Source organism: Bombina bombina, chromosome 6 (assembly GCF_027579735.1).
Source record: "Bombina bombina isolate aBomBom1 chromosome 6, aBomBom1.pri, whole genome shotgun sequence".
NCBI classification, from domain to species: domain Eukaryota; kingdom Metazoa; phylum Chordata; class Amphibia; order Anura; family Bombinatoridae; genus Bombina; species Bombina bombina.
In genome coordinates, this window is record NC_069504.1 from 992,115,631 (window position 1) to 992,139,790 (window position 24,160).

General features: G+C 39.1%; 1 protein-coding gene across 1 annotated transcript in view; it reads left to right on the top strand.

Moving 5' to 3' along the window:
* The window catches only part of LOC128664034 (proton-coupled amino acid transporter 1), a 495,713-nt gene that overhangs the window by 308,812 nt on the left and 162,741 nt on the right, over positions 1–24,160 (top strand). Inside the window, exon 8 of the mRNA XM_053718686.1 lies at positions 7,250–7,348. Within this exon, the coding sequence (XP_053574661.1) occupies positions 7,250–7,348 (99 nt within the window). The remainder of the gene's footprint in view (positions 1–7,249; positions 7,349–24,160) is intronic.

Sequence of the window (24,160 nt, forward strand, 5' to 3'; positions counted from 1 at the left end):
TCCTCCTTGTATTATACTTGTTCTACAAATGTTTGGATCTGTGCCTTCCTTTAACATATTTAATACTGTAATGTATACCACAATGTGCATATGTGTTGTTGGATGTGTATTGATTCACTTCAATAAAAAGAATTTGACTAAAAAATTGGCCATATTCTCCATTTTCAGTATATCCTGTAGTACATAATTAGATTGATGTGATTTCTCCATTATTCAGCAATATTCTTTGGTCAAATCAATGCTGTGATAATTACTAATTAGCAAGAAAAGAATATAGGCAAACTGAAACATTTCTGGTGATTGTAGTCTCTGCTGGCACATAACATTTGCAGTTTCCAGATGGATTGTTTAATGCATCATTTGAGCTTATCAAATAATGAAGGCAGCTTTTTCTACTGGGGCTTAAAGCTCATTATTTAATACAGATTCCAATTCTTGGGTACATGAAGCAAACATCTATTCAAAGCATTTGTCCAAAGCAGCAGGTTGACATTCTCTTTCTGAAACACTATGAATTGGATTTCTGAGGCTCTGCTAAGACCATATTTGGAATGAAAGTTCTCCTTGCTATGTTGGCTTCATAATAAAGCTTGCCTACTTGTTAGCTTAATCACTGCCTTGTGCATGATTCCTCTTTTCTGCCTACCGTTATGCTTTACCGTTTGGTAAATGTTTGTTGGTAAATGCTACTATGGTGGTAAGTCAATAAAGTGCACTTAGTCATACCAACATTTCTATATTTTGTTTCAATTCCTTAGCTTCTCTCCTATTTGTTACAGATTTTTTTTAACATGGTATGTATGTATTAGGAAGTAAAGATACAGGCCTAAGACTGTATCAAGATATAAACAATTCTGTAGGTTTGATTTGTCATTTTTATTAGCAATAGCCAAACTCAACTTCTTCTTCATCAATTTACAATACTTTCCAAAATCTCATTATTCTTTTCTTTCATGTAATTAACAAGAGTCCATGAGCTAGTGACGTATGGGATATACATTCCTACCAGGAGGGGCAAAGTTTCCCAAACCTTAAAATGCCTATAAATACACCCCTCACCACACCCACAAATCAGTTTTACAAACTTTGCCTCCAAGGGAGGTGGTGAAGTAAGTTTGTGCTAGATTCTACGTTGATATGCGCTCCGCAGCAAGTTGGAGCCCGGTTTTCCTCTCAGCGTGCAGTGAATGTCAGAGGGATGTGAGGAGAGTATTGCCTATTGAATGCAGTGATCTCCTTCTACGGGGTCTATTTCATAAGGTTCTCTGTTATCGGTCGTAGAGATTCATCTCTTACCTCCCTTTTCAGATCGACGATATACTCTTATATATACCATTACCTCTACTGATTCTCGTTTCAGTACTGGTTTGGCTTTCTACAAACATGTAGATGAGTGTCCTGGGGTAAGTAAGTCTTATTTTCTGTGACACTCTAAGCTATGGTTGGGCACTTTATTTATAAAGTTCTAAATATATGTATTCAAACATTTATTTGCCTTGACTCAGAATGTTCAACTTTCCTTATTTCCAGACAGTCAGTTTCATATTTGGGATTATGCTTTAATTATCATATTTTTCTTACCTCAAAAATTTGACTTTTTTCCCTGTGGGCTGTTAGGCTCGCGGGGGCTGAAAATGCTTTATTTTATTGCGTCATTCTTGGCGCGGACTTTTTTGGCGCAAAAATTCATTTCCGTTTCCGGCGTCATACGTGTCGCCGGAAGTTGCGTCATTTTTTGACGTTATTTTGCGCCAAAAATGTCGGCGTTCCGGATGTGGCGTCATTTTTGGCGCCAAAAGCATTTAGGCGCCAAATAATGTGGGCGTCTTATTTGGCGCCAAAAAATATGGGCGTCGCTTTTGTCTCCACATTATTTCAGTCTCATTTTTCATTTGCTTCTGGTTGCTAGAAGCTTGATGTTTGGCATTTTTTTCCCATTCCTGAAACTGTCTTATAAGGAATTTGATCTATTTTGCTTTATATGTTGTTTTTTCTCTTACATATTGCAAGATGTCTCACGTTGCATCTGAGCCAGAAGATACTACAGGAAAACCTCTGCCTGCTGGATCTACCAAAGCTAAGTGTATCTGCTGTAAACTTTTGGTAGCTATTCCTCCAGCTGTTGTTTGTATTAAATGTCATGACAAACTTGTTAATGCAGATAATATTTCCTTTAGTGATGTACCATTGCCTGTTGCAGTTCCCTCAACATCTAAGGTGCAGAATGTTCCTGATAACATAAGAGATTTTGTTTCTGAATCCATAAAGAAGGCTTTGTCTGTTATTTCTCCTTCTAGTAAACGTAAAAAGTCTTTTAAATCTTCTCTCTCTACAGATGAATTTTTAAATGAACACCATCATTCTGATTCTTTGGACTCTTCTGGTTCAGAGGATTCTGTGTCAGAGATTGATGCTGATAAATCTTCATATTTATTTAAGATGGAATTTATTCGCTCTTTACTTAAAGAAGTACTAATTGCTTTAGAAATAGAGGATTCTAGTCCTCTTGATACTAATTCTATACGTTTGGATAAGGTTTTTAAAGCTCCTGCGGTTATTCCAGAAGTCTTTCCTGTTCCTAATGCTATTTCTGCAGTAATTGCTAAGGAATGGGATAGATTGGGTAATTCATTTACTCCTTCTAAACGTTTTAAGCAATTATATCCTGTTCCGCCTGACAGATTAGAATTTTGGGACAAAATCCCTAAAGTTGATGGGGCTATTTCTACCCTTGCTAAACGTACTACCATTCCTACATCAGATGGTACCTCGTTTAAGGATCCTTTAGATAGAAAAATTGAATCTTTTCTAAGAAAAGCTTATCTATGTTCAGGTAATCTTCTTAGACCTGCTATATCATTGGCTGATGTTGCTGCAGCTTCAACTTTTTGGTTGGAAACTCTAGCGCAACAAGTAACAAATCGTGATTCTCATGATATTATTATTCTTCTCCAGCATGCTAATAATTTCATCTGTGATGCCATTTTTGATATTATTAGAGTTGATGTTAGATTTATGTCTCTGGCTATCTTAGCCAGAAGAGCTTTATGGCTTAAGACTTGGAATGCTGATATGGCTTCTAAATCAACTCTACTTTCCATTTCTTTCCAGGGAAATAAATTATTTGGTTCTCAGTTGGATTCTATTATTTCAACTGTTACTGGTGGGAAAGGAACTTTTTTACCACAGGATAAAAAGTCTAAAGGTAAAAACAGGGCTAACAATCGTTTTCGTTCCTTTCGTTTCAACAAAGAACAAAAGCCTGATCCTTCGTCCTCAGGAGCAGTTTCAGTTTGGAAACCATCTCCAGTCTGGAATAAATCCAAGCCTGCTAGAAAGGCAAAGCCTGCTTCTAAGTTCACATGAAGGTACGGCCCTCATTCCAGTTCAGCTGGTAGGGGGCAGGTTACGTTTTTTCAAAGAAATTTGGATCAGTTCTGTTCACAATCTTTGGATTCAGAACATTGTTTCAGAAGGGTACAGAATTGGTTTCAAGATGAGACCTCCTGCAAAGAGATTTTTTCTTTCCCATGTCCCAGTAAATCCAGTGAAAGCTCAAGCATTTCTGAATTGTGTTTCAGATCTAGAGTTGGCTGGAGTAATTATGCCAGTTCCAGTTCCGGAACAGGGGATGGGGTTTTATTCAAATCTCTTCATTGTACCAAAGAAGGAGAATTCCTTCAGACCAGTTCTGGATCTAAAATTATTGAATCGTTATGTAAGGATACCAACGTTCAAGATGGTAACTGTAAGGACTATATTGCCTTTTGTTCAGCAAGGGAATTATATGTCCACAATAGATTTACAGGATGCATATCTGCATATTCCGATTCATACAGATCATTATCAGTTCCTGAGATTCTCTTTTCTAGACAAGCATTACCAATTTGTGGCTCTACCGTTTGGCCTTGCTACAGCTCCAAGAATTTTCACAAAGATTCTCGGTGCCCTTCTGTCTGTAATCAGAGAACAGGGTATTGTGGTATTTCCTTATTTGGACGATATCTTGGTACTTGCTCCGTCTTTACATTTAGCAGAGTCTCATACGAATCGACTTGTGTTGTTTCTTCAAGATCATGGTTGGAGGATCAATTTACCAATCAGTTCTTTGATTCCTCAAACAAGGGTAACCTTTCTGGGTTTCCAGATAGATTCAGTGTCCATGACTTTGTCTTTAACAGACAAGAGACGTCTAAAATTGATTACAGCCTGTCGAAATCTTCAGTCTCAATCATTCCCTTCGGTAGCCTTATGCATGGAAATTCTAGGTCTTATGACTGCTGCATCGGACGCGATCCCCTTTGCTCGTTTTCACATGCGACCTCTTCAGCTCTGTATGCTGAACCAATGGTGCAGGGATTACACGAAGATATATCAATTAATATCTTTAAAACCGATTGTTCGGCACTCTCTAACGTGGTGGACAGATCACCATCGTTTAATTCAGGGGGCTTCTTTTGTTCTTCCGACCTGGACTGTAATTTCAACAGATGCAAGTCTCACAGGTTGGGGAGCTGTGTGGGGATCTCTGACGGCACAAGGAGTTTGGGAATCTCAGGAGGTGAGATTACCGATCAATATCTTGGAACTCCGTGCAGTTTTCAGAGCTCTTCAGTTTTGGCCTCTTCTGAAGAGAGAATCGTTCATTTGTTTTCAGACAGACAATGTCACAACTGTGGCATACATCAATCATCAAGGAGGGACTCACAGTCCTCTGGCTATGAAAGAAGTATCTCGAATTTTGGTTTGGGCGGAATCCAGCTCCTGTCTAATCTCTGCGGTTCATATCCCAGGTGTAGACAATTGGGAAGCGGATTATCTCAGTCGCCAAACGTTGCATCCGGGCGAATGGTCTCTTCACCCAGAGGTATTTCTTCAGATTGTTCAAATGTGGGGGCTCCCAGAGATAGATCTGATGGCCTCTCATCTAAACAAGAAACTTCCCAGGTATCTGTCCAGATCCCGGGATCCTCAGGCGGAGGCAGTGGATGCATTATCACTTCCTTGGAAGTATCATCCTGCCTATATCTTTCCGCCTCTAGTTCTTCTTCCAAGAGTAATCTCCAAGATTCTGAGGGAATGCTCGTTTGTTCTGCTAATAGCTCCGGCATGGCCTCACAGGTTTTGGTATGCGGATCTTGTCCGGATGGCATCTTGCCAACCATGGACTCTTCCGTTAAGACCAGACCTTCTGTCTCAAGGTCCTTTTTTCCATCCGGATCTGAAATCCTTAAATTTAAAGGTATGGAGATTGAACGCTTGATTCTTGGTCATAGAGGTTTCTCTGACTCCGTGATTAATACTATGTTACAGGCTCGTAAATCTGTATCTCGAGAGATATATTATAGAGTCTGGAAGACTTATATTTCTTGGTGTCTTTCTCATCATTTTTCTTGGCATTCTTTTAGAATACCGAGAATTTTACAGTTTCTTCAGGATGGTTTAGATAAGGGTTTGTCCGCGAGTTCTTTGAAAGGACAAATCTCCGCTCTTTCTGTTCTTTTTCACAGAAAGATTGCTATTCTTCCTGATATTCATTGTTTTGTACAAGCTTTGGTTCGTATAAAACCTGTTATTAAGTCAATTTCTCCTCCATGGAGTTTGAATTTGGTTTTGGGAGCTCTTCAAGCTCCTCCGTTTGAACCTATGCATTCATTGGACATTAAATTACTTTCTTGGAAAGTTTTGTTCCTTTTGGCCATCTCTTCTGCTAGAAGAGTTTCTGAATTATCTGCTCTTTCGTGTGAGTCTCCTTTTCTGATTTTTCATCAGGATAAGGCGGTGTTGCGAACTTCTTTTGAATTTTTACCTAAAGTTGTGAATTCCAACAACATTAGTAGAGAAATTGTGGTTCCTTCATTATGTCCTAATCCTAAGAATTCTAAGGAGAAATCATTGCATTCTTTGGATGTTGTTAGAGCTTTGAAATATTATGTTGAAGCTACGAAATCTTTCCGTAAGACTTCTAGTTTATTTGTTATCTTTTCCGGTTCTAGGAAAGGCCAGAAAGCTTCTGCCATTTCTTTGGCATCTTGGTTGAAATCTTTAATTCATCTTGCCTATGTTGAGTCGGGTAAAATTCCGCCTCAAAGAATTACAGCTCATTCTACTAGGTCAGTTTCTACTTCCTGGGCGTTTAGGAATGAAGCTTCGGTTGACCAGATCTGCAAAGCAGCAACTTGGTCCTCTTTGCATACTTTTACTAAATTCTACCATTTTGATGTATTTTCTTCTTCTGAAGCAGTTTTTGGTAGAAAAGTTCTTCAGGCAGCGGTTTCAGTTTGAATCTTCTGCTTATGTTTTTTGTTAAACTTTATTTTGGGTGTGGATTATTTTCAGCAGGAATTGGCTGTCTTTATTTTATCCCTCCCTCTCTAGTGACTCTTGTGTGGAAAGATCCACATCTTGGGTAGTCATTATCCCATACGTCACTAGCTCATGGACTCTTGTTAATTACATGAAAGAAAACATAATTTATGTAAGAACTTACCTGATAAATTCATTTCTTTCATATTAACAAGAGTCCATGAGGCCCACCCTTTTTTGTGGTGGTTATGATTTTTTTGTATAAAGCACAATTATTCCAATTCCTTATTTTATATGCTTCGCACTTTTTTTCTTATCACCCCACTTCTTGGCTATTCGTTAAACTGATTTGTGGGTGTGGTGAGGGGTGTATTTATAGGCATTTTAAGGTTTGGGAAACTTTGCCCCTCCTGGTAGGAATGTATATCCCATACGTCACTAGCTCATGGACTCTTGTTAATATGAAAGAAATGAATTTATCAGGTAAGTTCTTACATAAATTATGTTTTTCTCTCTCAGGACTCTTCCATATAAAGAGTTTGCAACACCATCTACAGTCCTCTCCTATGAAAGAATATTTTGGGTAGATCTAAAAAAAATATTTTTTAAGACTACATTCTATTTTGATATTACTCACATTTTTCACCTGACCATTTTTTCACACCTGCCTAAACTTTTTGCACAGTAAAGAATACCAAGAGAACAAAGCAAAATACATAATAGAAATAAAATGTAAAGTTGTTTAACATTGCATGGTCTATCTGAATTCTAAAGTTTAATTTTGATTTTACTGTTCCTTTAACTCTTTTTCTTAAATTAACTTTCTTAAAACTGCTTTTAATGCCAAATGTAAAGTTTCACATGTTAAGAGATTGTGAGATCTGTATTTTTTCTTTAAAGAGATTAATTGAATAATATCCTTTAATGTGACTTCTCCTTTTAGGATATTCCAGACCCCACACATCTGGCCTATGCATCCACCTGGAGATCCTACCCCCTCTTTTTTGGCACCGCAATATTTGCTTTTGAAGGCATTGGTGTGGTAAGTCTATAATGCAGCTATTTTAGTACCTTGTTCTGTGGGTTATGTGTAATTTAGGATTTTGCTTCATATCTCTCAAACCGCTCGATTACAGTTTCCTTTAACAACATATACTCTGATCCTTTGTTTCTCTCATTTGGAGTACCGCAAGGCTTTGTCCTGGGTCCCATGGTTTTTTTTCCTATATACATCCTCCCTTGGAAAAGTCTCCTTTTGGGTTCCAGTACCACTTATATGCTGATGGTACCCAAATCTATCTTTTCTCTCCTGGTCTCTTGCTCTTTATTTAACAGATTACCAACTGTCTCTCTGTAATTTCCTCTTGAACATCTTCGCAATACCTCCAACTTACAGTTGGAGACTCAACACCTCACTTCAGGTTGTCTGTCTTGGGGTCACACTTTACGCGGAACTTACATTCACTGCACATATACAAGCGCTCACCAAATCCTGCCGTGCTCATGTACGCCAGTGTTTCTCAACTGCGGTCCTCGAGTACCTCCAACAGGCTAGGTTTTAATGATAGCTAAATTAGAGTATATGTGAAATAATCACCTGATCAGTAAACATGGTTGCTAACCTGCTCTTACCTATCAGCTGATTATTTTGCCTCTAATTCAGCTATGAGGAAAATCTGGCCTGTTAGGGGGTACTTGAGGACCTCATTTGAGAAACACTGACCTACGCAGCACTTCCAGAATTTGACTTTTCCTTACTCAAGAAACTACAAAAATAATAATTAATTGCCTCATTTTGTCACACATTGACTACTGCAATCTACATCTAAATGGCCTTCCCAAACACTACTTCTCCCCCCTTCAATGTATATGAATGTTTCAGCAAGACTTATCCACATAAGTTGCGGATCTATAGAAATAAATTATAATAATAATAGTAATAATAATAATCCGGGTGGAGGCAGAATAATACTTTCTAACATTTTAACAATTTCTGCTATCCAAAGCACAAATCAATTGCATAATTTAACATACATTTATTGTATAGAATTTTGTGCAATAAACATTGAAAATGCTAATATTTGTTCATTTTAGCTTAAAGGGATGTGAAACCCAAAAAAATTATTTTGTGATTCAGACAGAGCATACAATTTTGAAAAAAGTTTCCAATTTACTTCTATTATTTAATTTGCTTTGTTTCCATGATATCCAATAGATACCTAGGTAGGTGTCTGGAACATTATGTGGCAGGAAATAGTGTTCTTACAAATGGATAACATTCTTGTAAAACCTCTGCCATACAGTGCTTCAGACATGTGCACGCCCCTGAGCTTTCCTCCCTACTTTTAAACAAAAAAAAAAAAACTAATAGAAAGAAGAAAATTTGATGTTAGAAGTAAATTAGAAAGTTGTTTAAAATCTCTTTCTGAATAATTAAAGAACAATGTTCATCCTCCTTTAATATTAGCTACAATTTTAGCTGGGTGGCCAGTAAAATCAGCCGGTAGTGCACCTATTAAAAATATATACATATATACAGTGAGGGAAAAAAAGATTTGATCCCCTGCTGATTTTGTACATTTGCCCACTGACAAAGAAATGATCAGTCTATAATTGTAATGGTAGGTTTATTTGAACAGTGAGAGACAGAATAAAACCCCCAAAATCCAGAAAAACACATTTAAAAAAAGTTATAAATTGATTTGCATTTTAATGAGTGAAATAAGTATTTGATCCCCTATCAATCAGCAAGATTTCCCAGGTGTCTTTTATACAGGTAACGAGCAGAGATTAGGAGCACTCTCTTAAAGGCTTGTTACCTGTATAAAAGACATCTGTCCACAGAAGCAATCAGATTCCAAACTCTCCACCATGACCAAGACCAAAGAGCTGTCCAAGGTTGTCAGGGACAAGATTGTAGACCTACACAAGGCTGGAATGGGCTACAAGACCATTGTCAAGCAGCTTGGGGAGAAGGTGACAACAGTTGGTGCAATTATTTGCAAATGGAAGAAACACAAAAAGCTGTCAATCTCCTTCGGTCTGGGGCTCCATGCACAATCTCACCATGGAGTTTCAATGGTCATAAGAACGGGGAGGAATCGGCCCAGAACTACACGGGAGGATCTTGTCAATAATCTCAAGGCAGCTGGGACCATAGTCACCAAGAAAACAATTGGTAACACACTACACTGTGAAAGACTGAAATCCTGCAGCGCCCGCAAAGTCCCCCTGCTCAAGAAAGCACATGTACAGGCCCGTCTGAAGCTTGCCAAGGAACATCTGAATAATTTAGAGGAGAACTGGGTGAAAGTGTTGTGGTCAGATGAGACCAACACGGAGCTCTTTGGCATCAACTCAACTCTCTGTGTTTGGAGGAGGAGGAATGCTGCCTATGACCCCAAGAACACCATCCCCAACGTCAAACATGGAGGTGGAAACATTATGCTCTGGGGGTCTTTTTCTGCTAAGTGCACACGACAACTTCACTGCATCAAAGGGACAATAGACGGGGCCATGTACCGTCAAATCTAGGGTGAGAACCTCCTTCCCTTAGCCAGGGCATTGAAAATGGGTTGTGGATGGGTATTCCAGCATGACAATGACCCAAAACACACGGCCAAGGCAACAAAGGAGTGGTTTAAGAAGAAGCACATTAAGGTACTGGAGTGGCCAAGCCAGTTTCCAGACCTTAATCCCATAGAAAATCTGTGGAGGGAGCTGAAGGTTTGAGTTGCCAAACGTCAGCCTCAAAACCTTAATGACTTGGAGAGGATCTGCAAAGAGAAATGGGGACAAAATCTCTCCTGAGATGTGTGCAAACCTGGTGGCCAACTACAAGAAACATCTGACCTCTGTGATTGCCAACAAGGGTTTTGCCACCAAGTACTAAATCACCTTTTGAAAAGGGGTCAAATACTTATTTCACTCATTAAAATGCAAATCAATTTATAACTTTTTTGAAATGCATTTTTCTGGATTTTTGTTGTTGTTATTCTGTCTCTCACTGTTCAAATACACCTACAATTAAAATTATAGACTGATCATTTCTTTGACAGTGGGCAAACGTACAAAATCAGCAGGGGATCAATTCATTTTTTCCCTCACTTAATTTTTTCCCTCACACACACACACACACACACACATTTTTTTTAAATGTTTTCATCCCTTTAAAGGAACATGGAAGTCAAAATTAAACTTTCATGGTTAATATAGAGTGAAAAATTACAAAACAAAACTTTCTAATTTACTTCTTTTACCAAATTTACCTCTTACCTTTCCTTTCCATGAGATTATACAGAGATAGGCTTAGGAGCACACACGTGGCTTTGACCTCTAAATGGCAGCACGGTTTCCAGAAATGTGTGTAACAATGTTACTGGTCCGTACCTAGTGGATATGGCCGGTGATACAGTCAGCAGTGGTAATCATGCAGCTGTGTCGCTCCTGGTTTCCCTCATGCTCTGAAATCGTCAATCAGGACACAGCAATAGAAGCAGTGACATTCCTCTGCATTCACTGACTTATAATCGTGGCATATGCAGAACCAGGAGCACGCTCTGTTACAAATCTATTTCCCCACCCATATGGCTTGTAATAGCATTGTTTACAATCACCTAAATTTCAAGTTATGCGCTAAACCCGGTGCGTAAATAACGCTAAACATTTAGCAGTATCGCACTTTCCATAGCGCTGCCATTACAAATTACAAAAAAACCTTCTTGTGCTGTGCGTTATGGTGCGTTAAGCTCCATACCGCACAAAAGCCAAGGCCTGACTTGACGTGCTCATGCACGTTTTCCCCCATAGACATCAATGGAAAGAAAATGTTAGAAAAAACTAACACCTGTGGTTGCGGAATGGCAATCACAATAACGCTATCCCCATTGATGTCGATGGGGACAAGAAAGTTATGTAAAAACCTAACACCCTAACCTAAACCCCTAGTCTAAATACCCCTAATCCGCAACCCACCACCATCACCAACTCTAAATAAAGATATTAACCCCTAATCCACCTCCCCCGACATCGCTGACACTAAATAAAGGGATTAACCCCTAAACTGCTGGCCCCCTACATCACTACTAAACTAAACCTATTAACCCCTAAACCACCAGCCCCCCACATCACGACACACTAAATTAAACTATTAACCCCTAAACCTAACACCCCCATAACTTTAAATTAAAGATACAATATAACTATCTTAAAATAAATAAAAACGTTCCTGTGAAATAAAAAAAAATAAGCTTAAACTATAAATAAACCTAACATAACTATTTAAAAAAAAAAAAAAAAAAACTAAGTTACAAAATTAAAAAATCCTAAAACTACGGAAAATTTTTTTAAAAACTAAGATTACAAAAAAGTCAAACACAAAAAATAAGAAACTAAATTATCCAAAATAATAAAAATGAAACCTAATTTAATACCTCTATAAAAACAAAAAAGCCACCCCAAAATAAAATCACCCCCTAATCTAACAATAAACTACCAATAGCCCTTAAAACGGCCTTTTGTAGGACATTGCCCTAAGTTAAACAACTCTTTTACATAAAGAAATTACAAATTACCCCCTAACAGTAACCCCCCACCACCCAAGCAACCCCCTAAAATAAAAAAAAACTAAGTCTAAAAAAAACCCAAGCTACCCATTGCCCCTAAAGGGGTATTTTTATGGGCATTGCCCTTAAAAGGGCAATATGCTCTTTTACTGCCCATAACAACAAAAAAAGCCCTAATCTAAAAAAAAAAAAACACCCCAAAAAAAAAAATGACTAAAACTAACCCTAAAGAATTTACTCACAGTTCTTGAAGTCCGGACATCCATCTTCATCCAGGCGGCGACATCCTAATACTTTTAAATTTTTTTAGGTAAAAGAGCTGATTGCTTCAGGACAATGCGCTTCAAAAGGCCCTTTTAAGGGCTATTGGTAGTTTATTGTTACATTTAGGGGGTGTTTTTATTTTGGGGTGGTTTTTTTTATATAGGGGTATTAGATTAGGTTTAATTTTTATTATTTTGGATAATTTTGTTTATTCGTTTTTGTAATCTTAGATTTTATTTTATTTTTTTGTAATTTTAGTGGTTTTTTTGTAGTGTTAGGATTTTTTAATTTTGTAAATTAGTTTTTTTTATTTTTCGTTTATTTTCTTAAAGTAGTTATGTTAGCTTTATTTATAGTTTAAGCTTAGGTTTATTTTATTTTACAGGTAAGTTTTTATTTATTTTAAGATAGTTATGTTGTAACTTTAATTTAAAGTTAGGGGGTTAATATTTTAATTTAGTGTGTCGCAATATGGGGGACAGCAGTTTAAGGGTTAATAGTTTTTTCTTTCATGTAATTAGCAAGAGTCCATGAGCTAGTGACGTATGGGATATACATTCCTACCAGGAGGGGCAAAGTTTCCCAAACCTCAAAATGCCTATAAATACACCCCTCACCACACCCACAAATCAGTTTTACAAACTTTGCCTCCTATGGAGGTGGTGAAGTAAGTTTGTGCTAGATTCTACGTTGATATGCGTTCCGCAGCAGGTTGGAGCCCGGTTTTCCTCTCAGCGTGCAGTGAATGTCAGAGGGATGTGAGGAGAGTATTGCCTATTTGAATTCAATGATCTCCTTCTACGGGGTCTATTTCATAGGTTCTCTGTTATCGGTCGTAGAGATTCATCTCTTACCTCCCTTTTCAGATCGACGATATACTCTTATATATACCATTACCTCTACTGATTCTCGTTTCAGTACTGGTTTGGCTTTCTACTACTTGTAGATGAGTGTCCTGGGGTAAGTAAGTCTTATTTTCTGTGACACTCTAAGCTATGGTTGGGCACTTTTATATAAAGTTCTAAATATATGTGTTCAAACATTTATTTGCCTTGATTCAGGATGTTCAACGTTCCTTATTTCAGACAGTCAGTTTCATATTTGGGATAATGCATATGGATTAATCAATTTTTTTCTTACCTTAAAATTTGACTTTTTCCCTGTGGGCTATTAGGCTCGCGGGGGCTGAAAATGCTTCATTTTATTGCGTCATTCTTGGCGCTGACTTTTTTGGCGCAAATTTTTTTTTGTTTCCGGCGTCATAGGTGTCGCCGGAAGTTGCGTCATTTTTTTGACTTTTTTGCGCCAATAGTGTCGGCGTTCCGGATGTGGCGTCATTTTTGGCGCCAAAAGCATTTAGGCGCCAAATAATGTGGGCGTCTTTTTTGGCGCTAAAAAATATGGGCGTCTCTATTGTCTCCACATTATTTAAGTCTCATTATTTATTGCTTCTGGTTGCTAGACGCTTGTTCACTGGCATTTTTTTCCCCATTCCTGAAACTGTCATTTAAGGAATTTGATCAATTTTGCTTTATATGTTGTTTTTTCTATTACATATTGCAAGATGTCTCCGTTTGTCCCTGAGTCAAAAGCCACTTCTGGAAAAATGCTTAACTGAGTTTCAGTTCTACCAAAGCTAAGTTCATTTATTTTAAATGTTATAAATGTTTATCTTTAGCTATGGTTTGTATTAAGTTATTATGATATACTTTTACATGCAGATTCCATTAGTATTTATGCTTTATACATTTCCATTCTTAAGTACAAGAAATGTTTAGAAGATTTTTAAGAAATATTTTTTCTGATTAAGGCTTTGTCTGACTTTGTGCCTTCTAATATCAATTTTTAGGTCTTTTTCACTTCTTTTTTAATTATTTAAGTTTCAAATGACCAACAACATACTGATTTATCCTTCTCTGATGATGTTTTTTTCTCTTTCAGAAATTCTCTTCATCAGATATTGACACTAACAAATCTACTTTTTTATATAAATTTTTTATTATTAAAGTACATTTGTTCTTTGTTGAAGAGGTGTTGATTATTTTGGATATTAAGGTAACTAGTTCTTTAAAACTAGCTGACACTATTTCTGCCTTTTTATTCTTCTGTGATTTCAGAGGTTTTCCTTCCAATTCCCCATACTAGGGAATGGAATAGGCTGAGAATTTTCTTTTATTTTTAAACTATATTCTTTGTCAGCAGTTAAATTTAATTTGGAAGGTTCTCCAATTTATTGGAGCTATCTCTACTCCTACTAATTATGCTATTGTTGTTATAGCAAAATAGTATTTATTTTCCTTTATATAGTTATATCTTATTTATGGAAAATTATTTAGTTTCAGGTACTTTTCTAAGTATCAGATTATGATTTATTTTAGCATTGTTAAAGGGACAACATTTACTAGACTAGGTGCTGTTGCATTTGTCTTGTTGTTTTGCATTTTGCAAGTCCTCTGTTTTGACTGGTCCTTTAACCCCTTAAGGACCAGCGACGTACCCTGTATGTCGCTGGCCTTTTTTTGGGACTTGATTGTTTTATCGCGCGGTCTTGCCACCAGCGTTGAGACTGCTCTATTCCACAAAGCCTGCTGGAGGGAGGGCATTAATAGCATGTTCTTGCTAGACTTGTGCTATTATGTCCTGAAAAAAACCCTTAATGACCAGTGACATACAGGGTACATTGTGGTCATTAAGGGGTTAAACTGGACTATCATGCTAATGACTTCATTTGTGTCTTCATTTTATTGAATATATTCGCAAATGAGGGTTAATCTATGTCTTTAGCTATTTTAGCTAGAAGAATTTTGTGTTTTTTAAAAAAAAAAAAAAAAAAACAACAAAGAACAAAAAAAACAAAAAGAAAATCCATATTTCTTTTGTTCTAAGATAATCAATTATAATTGGATTCAATTCTTAACTGTTACTATGGGCTTCAAGAATGAGTTCTAAGACTAAACTTTAAGCTTATATTAGTTTGGTTGTTCTTATTAAGGAACAAATTCCTGAGTTCTTTCCCAAGTAACATGTTTATAATTGGGGTTCGAAATCAGCTCCCTAATATTGCGATGTACGTGCCGTATTCCAGCTTGGCTGGTAAGGGGCAGGTTAAGACTTCTTTGAAATTTATTTGGTTCTATTCTGTCCAAATTTCTTTGATTTTATTCCAGTAAGGCTAACACTTTCTTTCAGTGTGTTTCTGTCCTATATATTCTGGATACTGTTGAAGCATGGCTCAAGCGCTGCTCAGACCTGGAATTTTCTGGGGTATTTCTTCCAGTTCTTTTTCTAGGAACTGGGTTTTGGAGTTTTATTCAAACTATTCTGCCTTTTTTATGGTCATTGATAGCATTATTTGTTTTCATTAGATACAATAAATGCATATTCTTCATTTTTCTGTTTTCATTCAGATTATTTCCTGTGGATGCGGAATCTCATATGTTTCACTTGCTCTTCAGGACATAGAGGATCTTTTTTTCAAAAGCTCTTGATTCCTCACGCAAGGGTCACCTTTTTTAGGTTTCCAGATGGTTTATGTCACTATCTTTGTCTCTATCAGACAAGGGACAATTTGATTTGGGTTCCGTCTGTCGGTACCTTTAGTCTCTATTATTTCCTTCAGTTGCTATATATGCATAGAAGTTTTAACAGCATTGGATTCAATTCCCTTTGCTCATTTTCAATGGAAAGATCCTTTCCAGCTTTTTATGAGTGTTGTTTCTTCAAGAACATGGTTGGAGGATCAATTAACCAAAAAGTTTGTTGATTCCTCAGACAAGAGTAACCTTTTTTAGATTTCCGGATAGATTCAGTGTCCATGTCTCTGTTTCTGTTGGATTAGAGACGTCTGAAATTGGTTTCAGCTTATCGAAACCTTCAGTCTCAATCATTCCCTTCGGTAGCCTTATGCATGGAAATTCTAGGTTCTTATGACTGCTGCATTGGACGTGTTCCCCTTTGCTCATTTTCACATGCGACCTCTTCAGCTCTGTATGCTGAACCGGTGGTGCCGGGATTATACAAAGATATCTCATTTAATATCTTTAAAACCGATTGTTCGACACCCTCTGACGTGGTACAGACCACCATCGTTTAGTTCAGGGGGCTTCTTTTTTTCTTCTTTTTTTCTTCCAACCTGGACTGTGATCTCAACAGATGCAAGTCTGACAGGTTGGGGAGCTGTATGGGGGTTTCTGACAGCACAAGGGGTTTGGGAAATCTCAGGAGGTGAGATTTCCAATCAATATTTTGGAACTCCGTGCAATTTTCAGAGCTCTTCAGTCATGGCCTCTTCTAAAGAGAGAATCGTTCATTTGTTTTCAGACAGACAATGTCACAACTGTGGCATATATCAATCATCAAGAAGGGACTCACAGTCCTCTGGCTATGAAAGAAGTATCTCGAATTCTGGTATGGGCGGAATCCAGCTCCTGTCTAATCTCTGCGGTTCATATCCCAGGTATAGACAATTGGGAAGCGGATTATCTCAGTCGCCAAGCGTTACATCCGGGCGAGTGGTCTCTTCACACAGAGGTGTTTCTTCAGATTGTTCAAATGTGGGGACTTCCAGAAATAGATCTGATGGTTTCTCATCTACACAAGAAACTTCCCAGGTATCTGTCCAGATCCAGGGATCCTCAGGCGGAAGCAGTGGATGCATTGTCACTTCCTTGGAAGTATCATCCTGCCTATATCTTTCCGCCTCTAGTTCTTCTTCCAAGAGTAATCTCCAAGATTCTGAAGGAATGCTCGTTTTTTCTGCTGGTGGCTCCAGCATGGCCTCACAGGTTTTGGTATGCGGATCTTGTCCGCATGGCTTCTTGTCATCCGTGGACTCTTCCGTTAAGACCAGACCTTCTGTCATAAGGTCCTTTTTTACCATCAGGATCTCAAATCCTTAAATTTAAAGGTATGGAGATTGAACGTTTGATTCTTAGTCAAAGAGGTTTCTCTGACTCTGTGATTAATACTATGTTACAGGCTCGTAGATCTGTATCTAGGATGATATATTATCGAGTCTGGAAGACTTACATTTCTTGGTGTCTTTCTCATCATTTTTCCTGGCATTCTTTTAGAATTCCGAGAATTTTACAGTTTCTTCAGGATGGTTTGGATAAGGTTTGTCTGCAAGTTCCTTGAAAGGACAAATCTCTGCTCTTTCTGTTCTTTTTCACGGAAGGATTGCTATTCTTCCTGATATTCATTGTTTTATACAAGCTTTGGTTCGTATAAAATCTGTTATTAAGTCAATTTTCTCCTCCTTGGAGTTTGAATTTGGTTCTGGGGGCTCTTCAAACTCCTCTGTTTGAACCTATGCATTTACTGGACATTAAATTACTTTCTTGGAAAGTTTTGTTTCTTTTGGCCATCTCTTCTGCTAGAAGAGTTTCTGAATTATCTGCTCTTTTCTTGTGAGTCTCCTTTTCTGATTTTTCATCAGGATGAGGCGGTGTTGCGAACTTCTTTTTAATTTTTTTCCTAAGGTTGTGAATTCTAACAACATTAGTAGAGAAATTGTGGTTCCTTCATTATGTCCTAATCCTAAGAATTCTAAGGAGAGATCATTGCATTCTTTGGATGTTGTTAGAGCTTTGAAATATTATGTTGAAGCTACTAAGAATTTCCGAAAGACTTCTAGTCTATTTGTTATCTTTTCCGGTTCTAGGAAAGGTCAGAAGGCCTCTGCCATTTCTTTGGCATCTTGGTTGAAATCTTTAATTCATCATGCTTATGTCGAGTCGGGTAAATCTCCGCCTCAAAGGATTACAGCTCATTCTACTAGGTCAGTTTCTACTTCCTGGGCGTTTAGGAATGAAGCTTTGATTGTTCAGATTTGCAAAGCGGCAACTTGGTCTTCTTTGCATATTTTTACTAAATTCTACCATTTTGATGTGTATTCTTCTTCTGAAGCAGTTTTTGGTAGAAAAAATACTTCAGGCAGCTGTTTCAGTTTGATTCTTCTGCTTATAATTTCAGTTTTCTTCATTATAAGATTTAAACTTTATTTTGGGTGTGGATTATTTTTCAGCGGAATTGGCTGTCTTTATTTTATCCCTCCCTCTCTAGTGACTCTTGCGTGGAAGATCCACATCTTGGGTAGTCATTATCCCATACGTCACTAGCTCATGGACTCTTGCTAATTACATGAAAGAAAACATAATTTATGTAAGAACTTACCTGATAAATTCATTTCTTTCATATTAGCAAGAGTCCATGAGGCCCACCCTTTTTTTGTGGTGGTTATGATTTCTTCTGTTATGTGTGATCAGTCCACGGGTCATCATTACTTCTGGGATATTATCTGCTCCCCTACAGGAAGTGCAAGAGGATTCACCCAGCAGAGTTGCTATATAGCTCCTCCCCTCTACGTCACCCCCAGTCATTCTCTTGCACCCAAAGACTAGATAGGAGGTGTGAGAGGACTATGGTGATTATACTTAGTTTTTTATAACTTCAATCAAAAGTTTGTTATTTTACAATAGCACCGGAGCGTGTTATTACCTCTCTGGCAGAGTTTGAAGAAGAATCTACCAGAGTTTTTATTATGATTTTAGCCGGAGTAGTTAAGATCATATTGCTGTTTCTCGGCCATCTGAGGGAGGTAAAAGCTTCAGATCAGGGGACAGCGGGCAGTTGAATCTGCATTGAGGTATGTAGCAGTTTTTATTTTCTGAATGGAATTGATGAGAAAAACCTGCCATACCGTTATAATGACATGTATGTATACTCTACACTTCAGTATTCTGGGGATGGTATTTCACCGGAATTACTCTGTAAAAGTACATTAAACCTTTTAATTGGTATTTTTTATGTTAAACGTTTTTGCTGGAATGTAGAATCGTTTGCATTTCTGAGGTACTGAGTGAATAAATATTTGGGCATTATTTTTCCACTTGGCGGTTGCTTGTTTTAATTATGACAGTTTCGTTTCTCTCTCACTGCTGTGTATGAGGGGGAGGGGCCGTTTTTGGCGCTCTTTGCTACGCATCAAAAATTTCCAGTCAGTTACTCTTGTATTTTCTGCATGATCCGGTTCATCTCTAACAGAACTCAGGGGTCTTCAAACTTCTTTGAAGGGAGGTAGATTCTCTCAGCAGAGCTGTGAGACTTATATAGTGACTGTGATTTAAAACGTTGCAAATTTAATTAGTGTTACTTTGCTAATGGGAACAAACCTTTGCTTAAGGTTGTGTTGTTTTTAAAGATGATGCTTTAACTGTTTTTCAGTTCATTATTTCAACTGTCATTTAATCGTTTAGTGCTTCTTTGAGGCACAATACGTTTTTGTTAAATAAGATTGTAACCAAGTTGCATGTTTATTGCTAGTGTGTTAAACATGTCTGATTCAGAGGAAGATATCTGTGTCATTTGTTCCAATGCCAAGGTGGAGCCCAATAGAAATTTATGTACTAACTGTATTGATGCTACTTTAAATAAAAGCCAATCTGTACAAATTGAACAAATTTCACCTAACAGCGAGGGGAGAGCGACTAACTCGCCTCACGTGTCAGTACCTGCATCTCCCGCCCGGGAGGTGCGTGATATTATGGCACCTAGTACATCTGGGCAGCCATTACAGATAACATTACAAGATATGGCTACTGTTATGACTGAAGTTTTGGCTAAATTACCAGAACTAAGAGGCAAGCGTGATCACTCTGGGGTGAGAACAGAGTGCGCTGATAATTCTAGGGCCATGTCTGATACTGCGTCACAGCTTGCAGAGCATGAGGACGGAGAGCTTCATTCTGTGGGTGACGGTTCTGATCCAAGCAGATTAGATTCAGATATTTCAAATTTTAAATTTAAATTGGAAAACCTCCGTGTATTACTAGGGGAGGTCTTAGCGGCTCTTAATGATTGTAACACTGTTGCAATACCAGAGAAATTGTGTAGGTTGGATAAATACTTTGCGGTACCGGCGAGTACTGACGTTTTTCCTATACCTAAGAGATTAACTGAAATTGTTACTAAGGAGTGGGATAGACCCGGTGTGCCGTTCTCACCCCCTCCAATATTTAGAAAGATGTTTCCAAATAGACGCCACCACACGGGACTTATGGCAAACGGTCCCTAGGGTGGAGGGAGCAGTTTCTACTTTAGCTAAGCGCACCACTATCCCGGTGGAGGATAGCTGTGCTTTTTCAGATCCTATGGATAAGAAATTAGAGGGTTACCTTAAGAAAATGTTTGTTCAACAAGGTTTTATATTACAACCCCTTGCATGCATCGCGCCGATTACGGCTGCGGCAGCATTTTGGATTGAGTCTCTGGAAGAGAACCTTAGTTCAGCTACGCTGGACGACATTACGGACAGGCTTAGAGTCCTTAAACTAGCTAATTCATTCATTTCGGAGGCCGTAGTACATTTAACCAAACTTACGGCTAAGAACTCAGGATTCGCCATTCAGGCACGTAGGGCGCTGTGGCTAAAATCCTGGTCAGCTGATGTAACTTCTAAGTCCAAATTACTTAATATACCTTTCAAGGGGCAAACTTTATTTGGGCCCGGTTTGAAAGAAATTATCGCTGACATTACAGGAGGTAAGGGTCACGCCCTGCCTCAAGACACAGCCAAAGCTAAGGCTAGACAGTCTAATTTTCGTCCTTTTCGGAATTTCAAAGCAGGAGCAGCACCAACTTCCACTGCACCAAAACAGGAAGGAACTGTTGCTCGTTACAGACAAGGCTGGAAACCTAACCAGTCCTGGAACAAGGGCAAGCAGGCCAGGAAACCTGCTGCTGCCCCAAAGACAGCATGAACCGAGGGCCCCCGATCCGGGACCGGATCTAGTGGGGGGCAGACTCTCTTTCTTCGCCCAGGCTTGGTCAAGAGATGTTCAGGATCCCTGGGCGCTAGAGATCATATCTCAGGGATACCTTCTAGACTTCAAATTCTCTCCCCCAAGAGGGAGATTTCATCTGTCAAGGTTGTCAACAAACCAGATAAAGAAAGAAGCGTTTCTACGCTGTGTACAAGATCTGTTATTAATGGGAGTGATCCATCCGGTTCCGCGGTCGGAACAAGGACAAGGGTTTTACTCAAACCTGTTTGTGGTTCCCAAAAAAGAGGGAACTTTCAGGCCAATCTTGGATTTAAAGATCCTAAACAAATTCCTAAGAGTTCCATCGTTCAAAATGGAAACTATTCGGACAATCTTACCCATGATCCAAAGGGGTCAGTACATGACCACAGTGGATTTAAAGGATGCTTACCTTCACATACCGATTCACAAAGATCATTACCGGTATCTAAGGTTTGCCTTCTTAGACAGGCATTACCAGTTTGTAGCTCTTCCATTCGGATTGGCTACGGCTCCAAGAATCTTCACAAAGGTTCTGGGTGCCCTTCTGGCGGTACTAAGACCGCAAGGAATTTCGGTAGCTCCGTACCTAGACGACATTCTGATACAAGCTTCAAGCTTTCAAACTGCCAAGTCTCATACAGAGTTAGTTCTGGCATTTCTAAGGTCGCATGGATGGAAAGTGAACGAAAAGAAGAGTTCTCTTTTTCCTCTCACAAGAGTTCCATTCTTAGGGACTCTTATAGATTCTGTGGAAATGAAGATTTATCTGACAGAAGACAGATTAACAAAGCTTCTAAATGCATGCCGTGTCCTTCATTCCATTCAACTCCCGTCAGTAGCTCAATGCATGGAGGTGATCGGCTTAATGGTAGCAGCAATGGACATAGTTCCCTTTGCACGTCTACATCTCAGACCGCTGCAATTGTGCATGCTAAGTCAGTGGAATGGGGATTACTCAGACTTGTCCCCTACTCTGTATCTGGATCAAGAGACCAGAAACTCTCTTCTATGGTGGCTTTCTCGGCCACATCTGTCCAGGGGGATGCCATTCAGCAGGCCGGACTGGACAATTGTAACAACAGACGCCAGCCTACTAGGTTGGGGCGCTGTCTGGAATTCTCTGAAGGCTCAGGGACAATGGAATCAGGAGGAAAGTCTCCTACCAATAAACATTCTGGAATTGAGAGCAGTTCTCAATGCCCTTCTGACTTGGCCCCAGTTAAAAACTCGGGGATTCATCAGGTTTCAGTCGGACAACATCACGACTGTAGCGTACATCAACCATCAAGGAGGGACAAGAAGCTCCCTAGCAATGATGGAAGTATCAAAGATAATTCGCTGGGCAGAGTCTCACTCTTGCCACCTGTCAGCAATCCACATCCCGGGAGTGGAGAACTGGGAGGCGGATTTCTTGAGTCGCCAGACTTTTCATCCGGGGGAGTGGGAACTTCATCCGGAGGTCTTTGCCCAAATACTTCGACGTTGGGGCAAACCAGAGATAGATCTCATGGCGTCTCGCCAGAACGCCAAACTTCCTCGCTACGGGTCCAGATCCAGGGATCCGGGAGCGGTTCTGATAGATGCTTTGACAGCACCTTGGAACTTCGGGATGGCTTATGTGTTTCCACCCTTCCCGCTGCTTCCTCGATTGATTGCCAAAATCAAACAGGAGAGAGCATCAGTGATTCTAATAGCACCTGCATGGCCACGCAGGACTTGGTATGCAGATCTAGTGGACATGTCATCCTGTCCGCCTTGGTCTCTACCTCTAAGACAGGACCTTCTGATACAGGGTCCATTCAAACACCAAAATCTAACTTCTCTGAAGCTGACTGCTTGGAAATTGAACGCTTGATTTTATCAAAACGTGGTTTTTCGGAGTCGGTTATTGATACCCTGATACAGGCTAGGAAGCCTGTTACCAGAAAGATTTACCATAAGATATGGCGTAAATACCTATACTGGTGTGAATCCAAAGATTACTCCTGGAGTAAGGTTAGGATTCCTAGGATATTGTCCTTTCTACAAGAAGGTTTAGAAAAGGGTTTATCGGCTAGTTCATTAAAGGGACAGATCTCAGCTCTGTCCATCTTGTTACACAGGCGTCTGTCAGAAAATCCAGACGTCCAGGCCTTTTGTCAGGCTTTAGCTAGGATCAAGCCTGTGTTTAAAACTGTTGCTCCGCCATGGAGTTTAAACTTAGTTCTTAACGTTTTACAGGGTGTTCCGTTTGAACCCCTTCATTCCATTGATATAAAATTGTTATCTTGGAAAGTTCTGTTTTTGATGGCTATTTCCTCGGCTCGAAGAGTCTGAGTTATCAGCCTTACATTGTGATTCTCCTTATCTGATCTTTCACTCAGACAAGGTAGTTCTGCGTACTAAACCTGGGTTCTTACCTAAGGTAGTCACTAACAGGAATATCAATCAAGAGATTGTTGTTCCATCCTTGTGTCCAAATCCTTCTTCAAAGAAGGAACGTCTTCTACACAATCTGGATGTAGTTCGTGCCCTCAAGTTCTACTTGCAGGCAACTAAGGATTTTCGACAAACGTCTTCCCTGTTTGTCGTGTACTCTGGTCAGAGGAGAGGTCATAAGGCTTCGGCTACCTCTCTCTCCTTCTGGCTTCGTAGCATAATTCGTTTAGCCTATGAGACTGCTGGACAGCAGCCTCCTGAAAGAATTACAGCTCATTCTACTAGAGCTGTGGCTTCCACTTGGGCCTTTAAGAATGAGGCCTCTGTTGAACAGATTTGCAAGGCTGCAACTTGGTCTTCGCTTCATACTTTTTCCAAATTTTACAAATTTGACACTTTTGCTTCTTCGGAGGCTATTTTTGGGAGAAAGGTTCTTCAGGCAGTGGTTCCTTCTGTATAATGAGCCTGCCTATCCCTCCCGTCATCCGTGTACTTTTGCTTTGGTATTGGTATCCCAGAAGTAATGATGACCCGTGGACTGATCACACATAACAGAAGAAAACATAATTTATGCTTACCTGATAAATTCCTTTCTTCTGTTGTGTGATCAGTCCACGGCCCGCCCTGTTCTTTAAGGCAGGTAAATATTTTTTAAATTATATTCCAGTCACCACTACACCCTTGGCTTCTCCTTTCTCGTTGGTCTTTGGTCGAATGACTGGAGGTGACGTAGAGGGGAGGAGCTATATAGCAACTCTGCTGGGTGAATCCTCTTGCACTTCCTGTAGGGGAGCAGATAATATC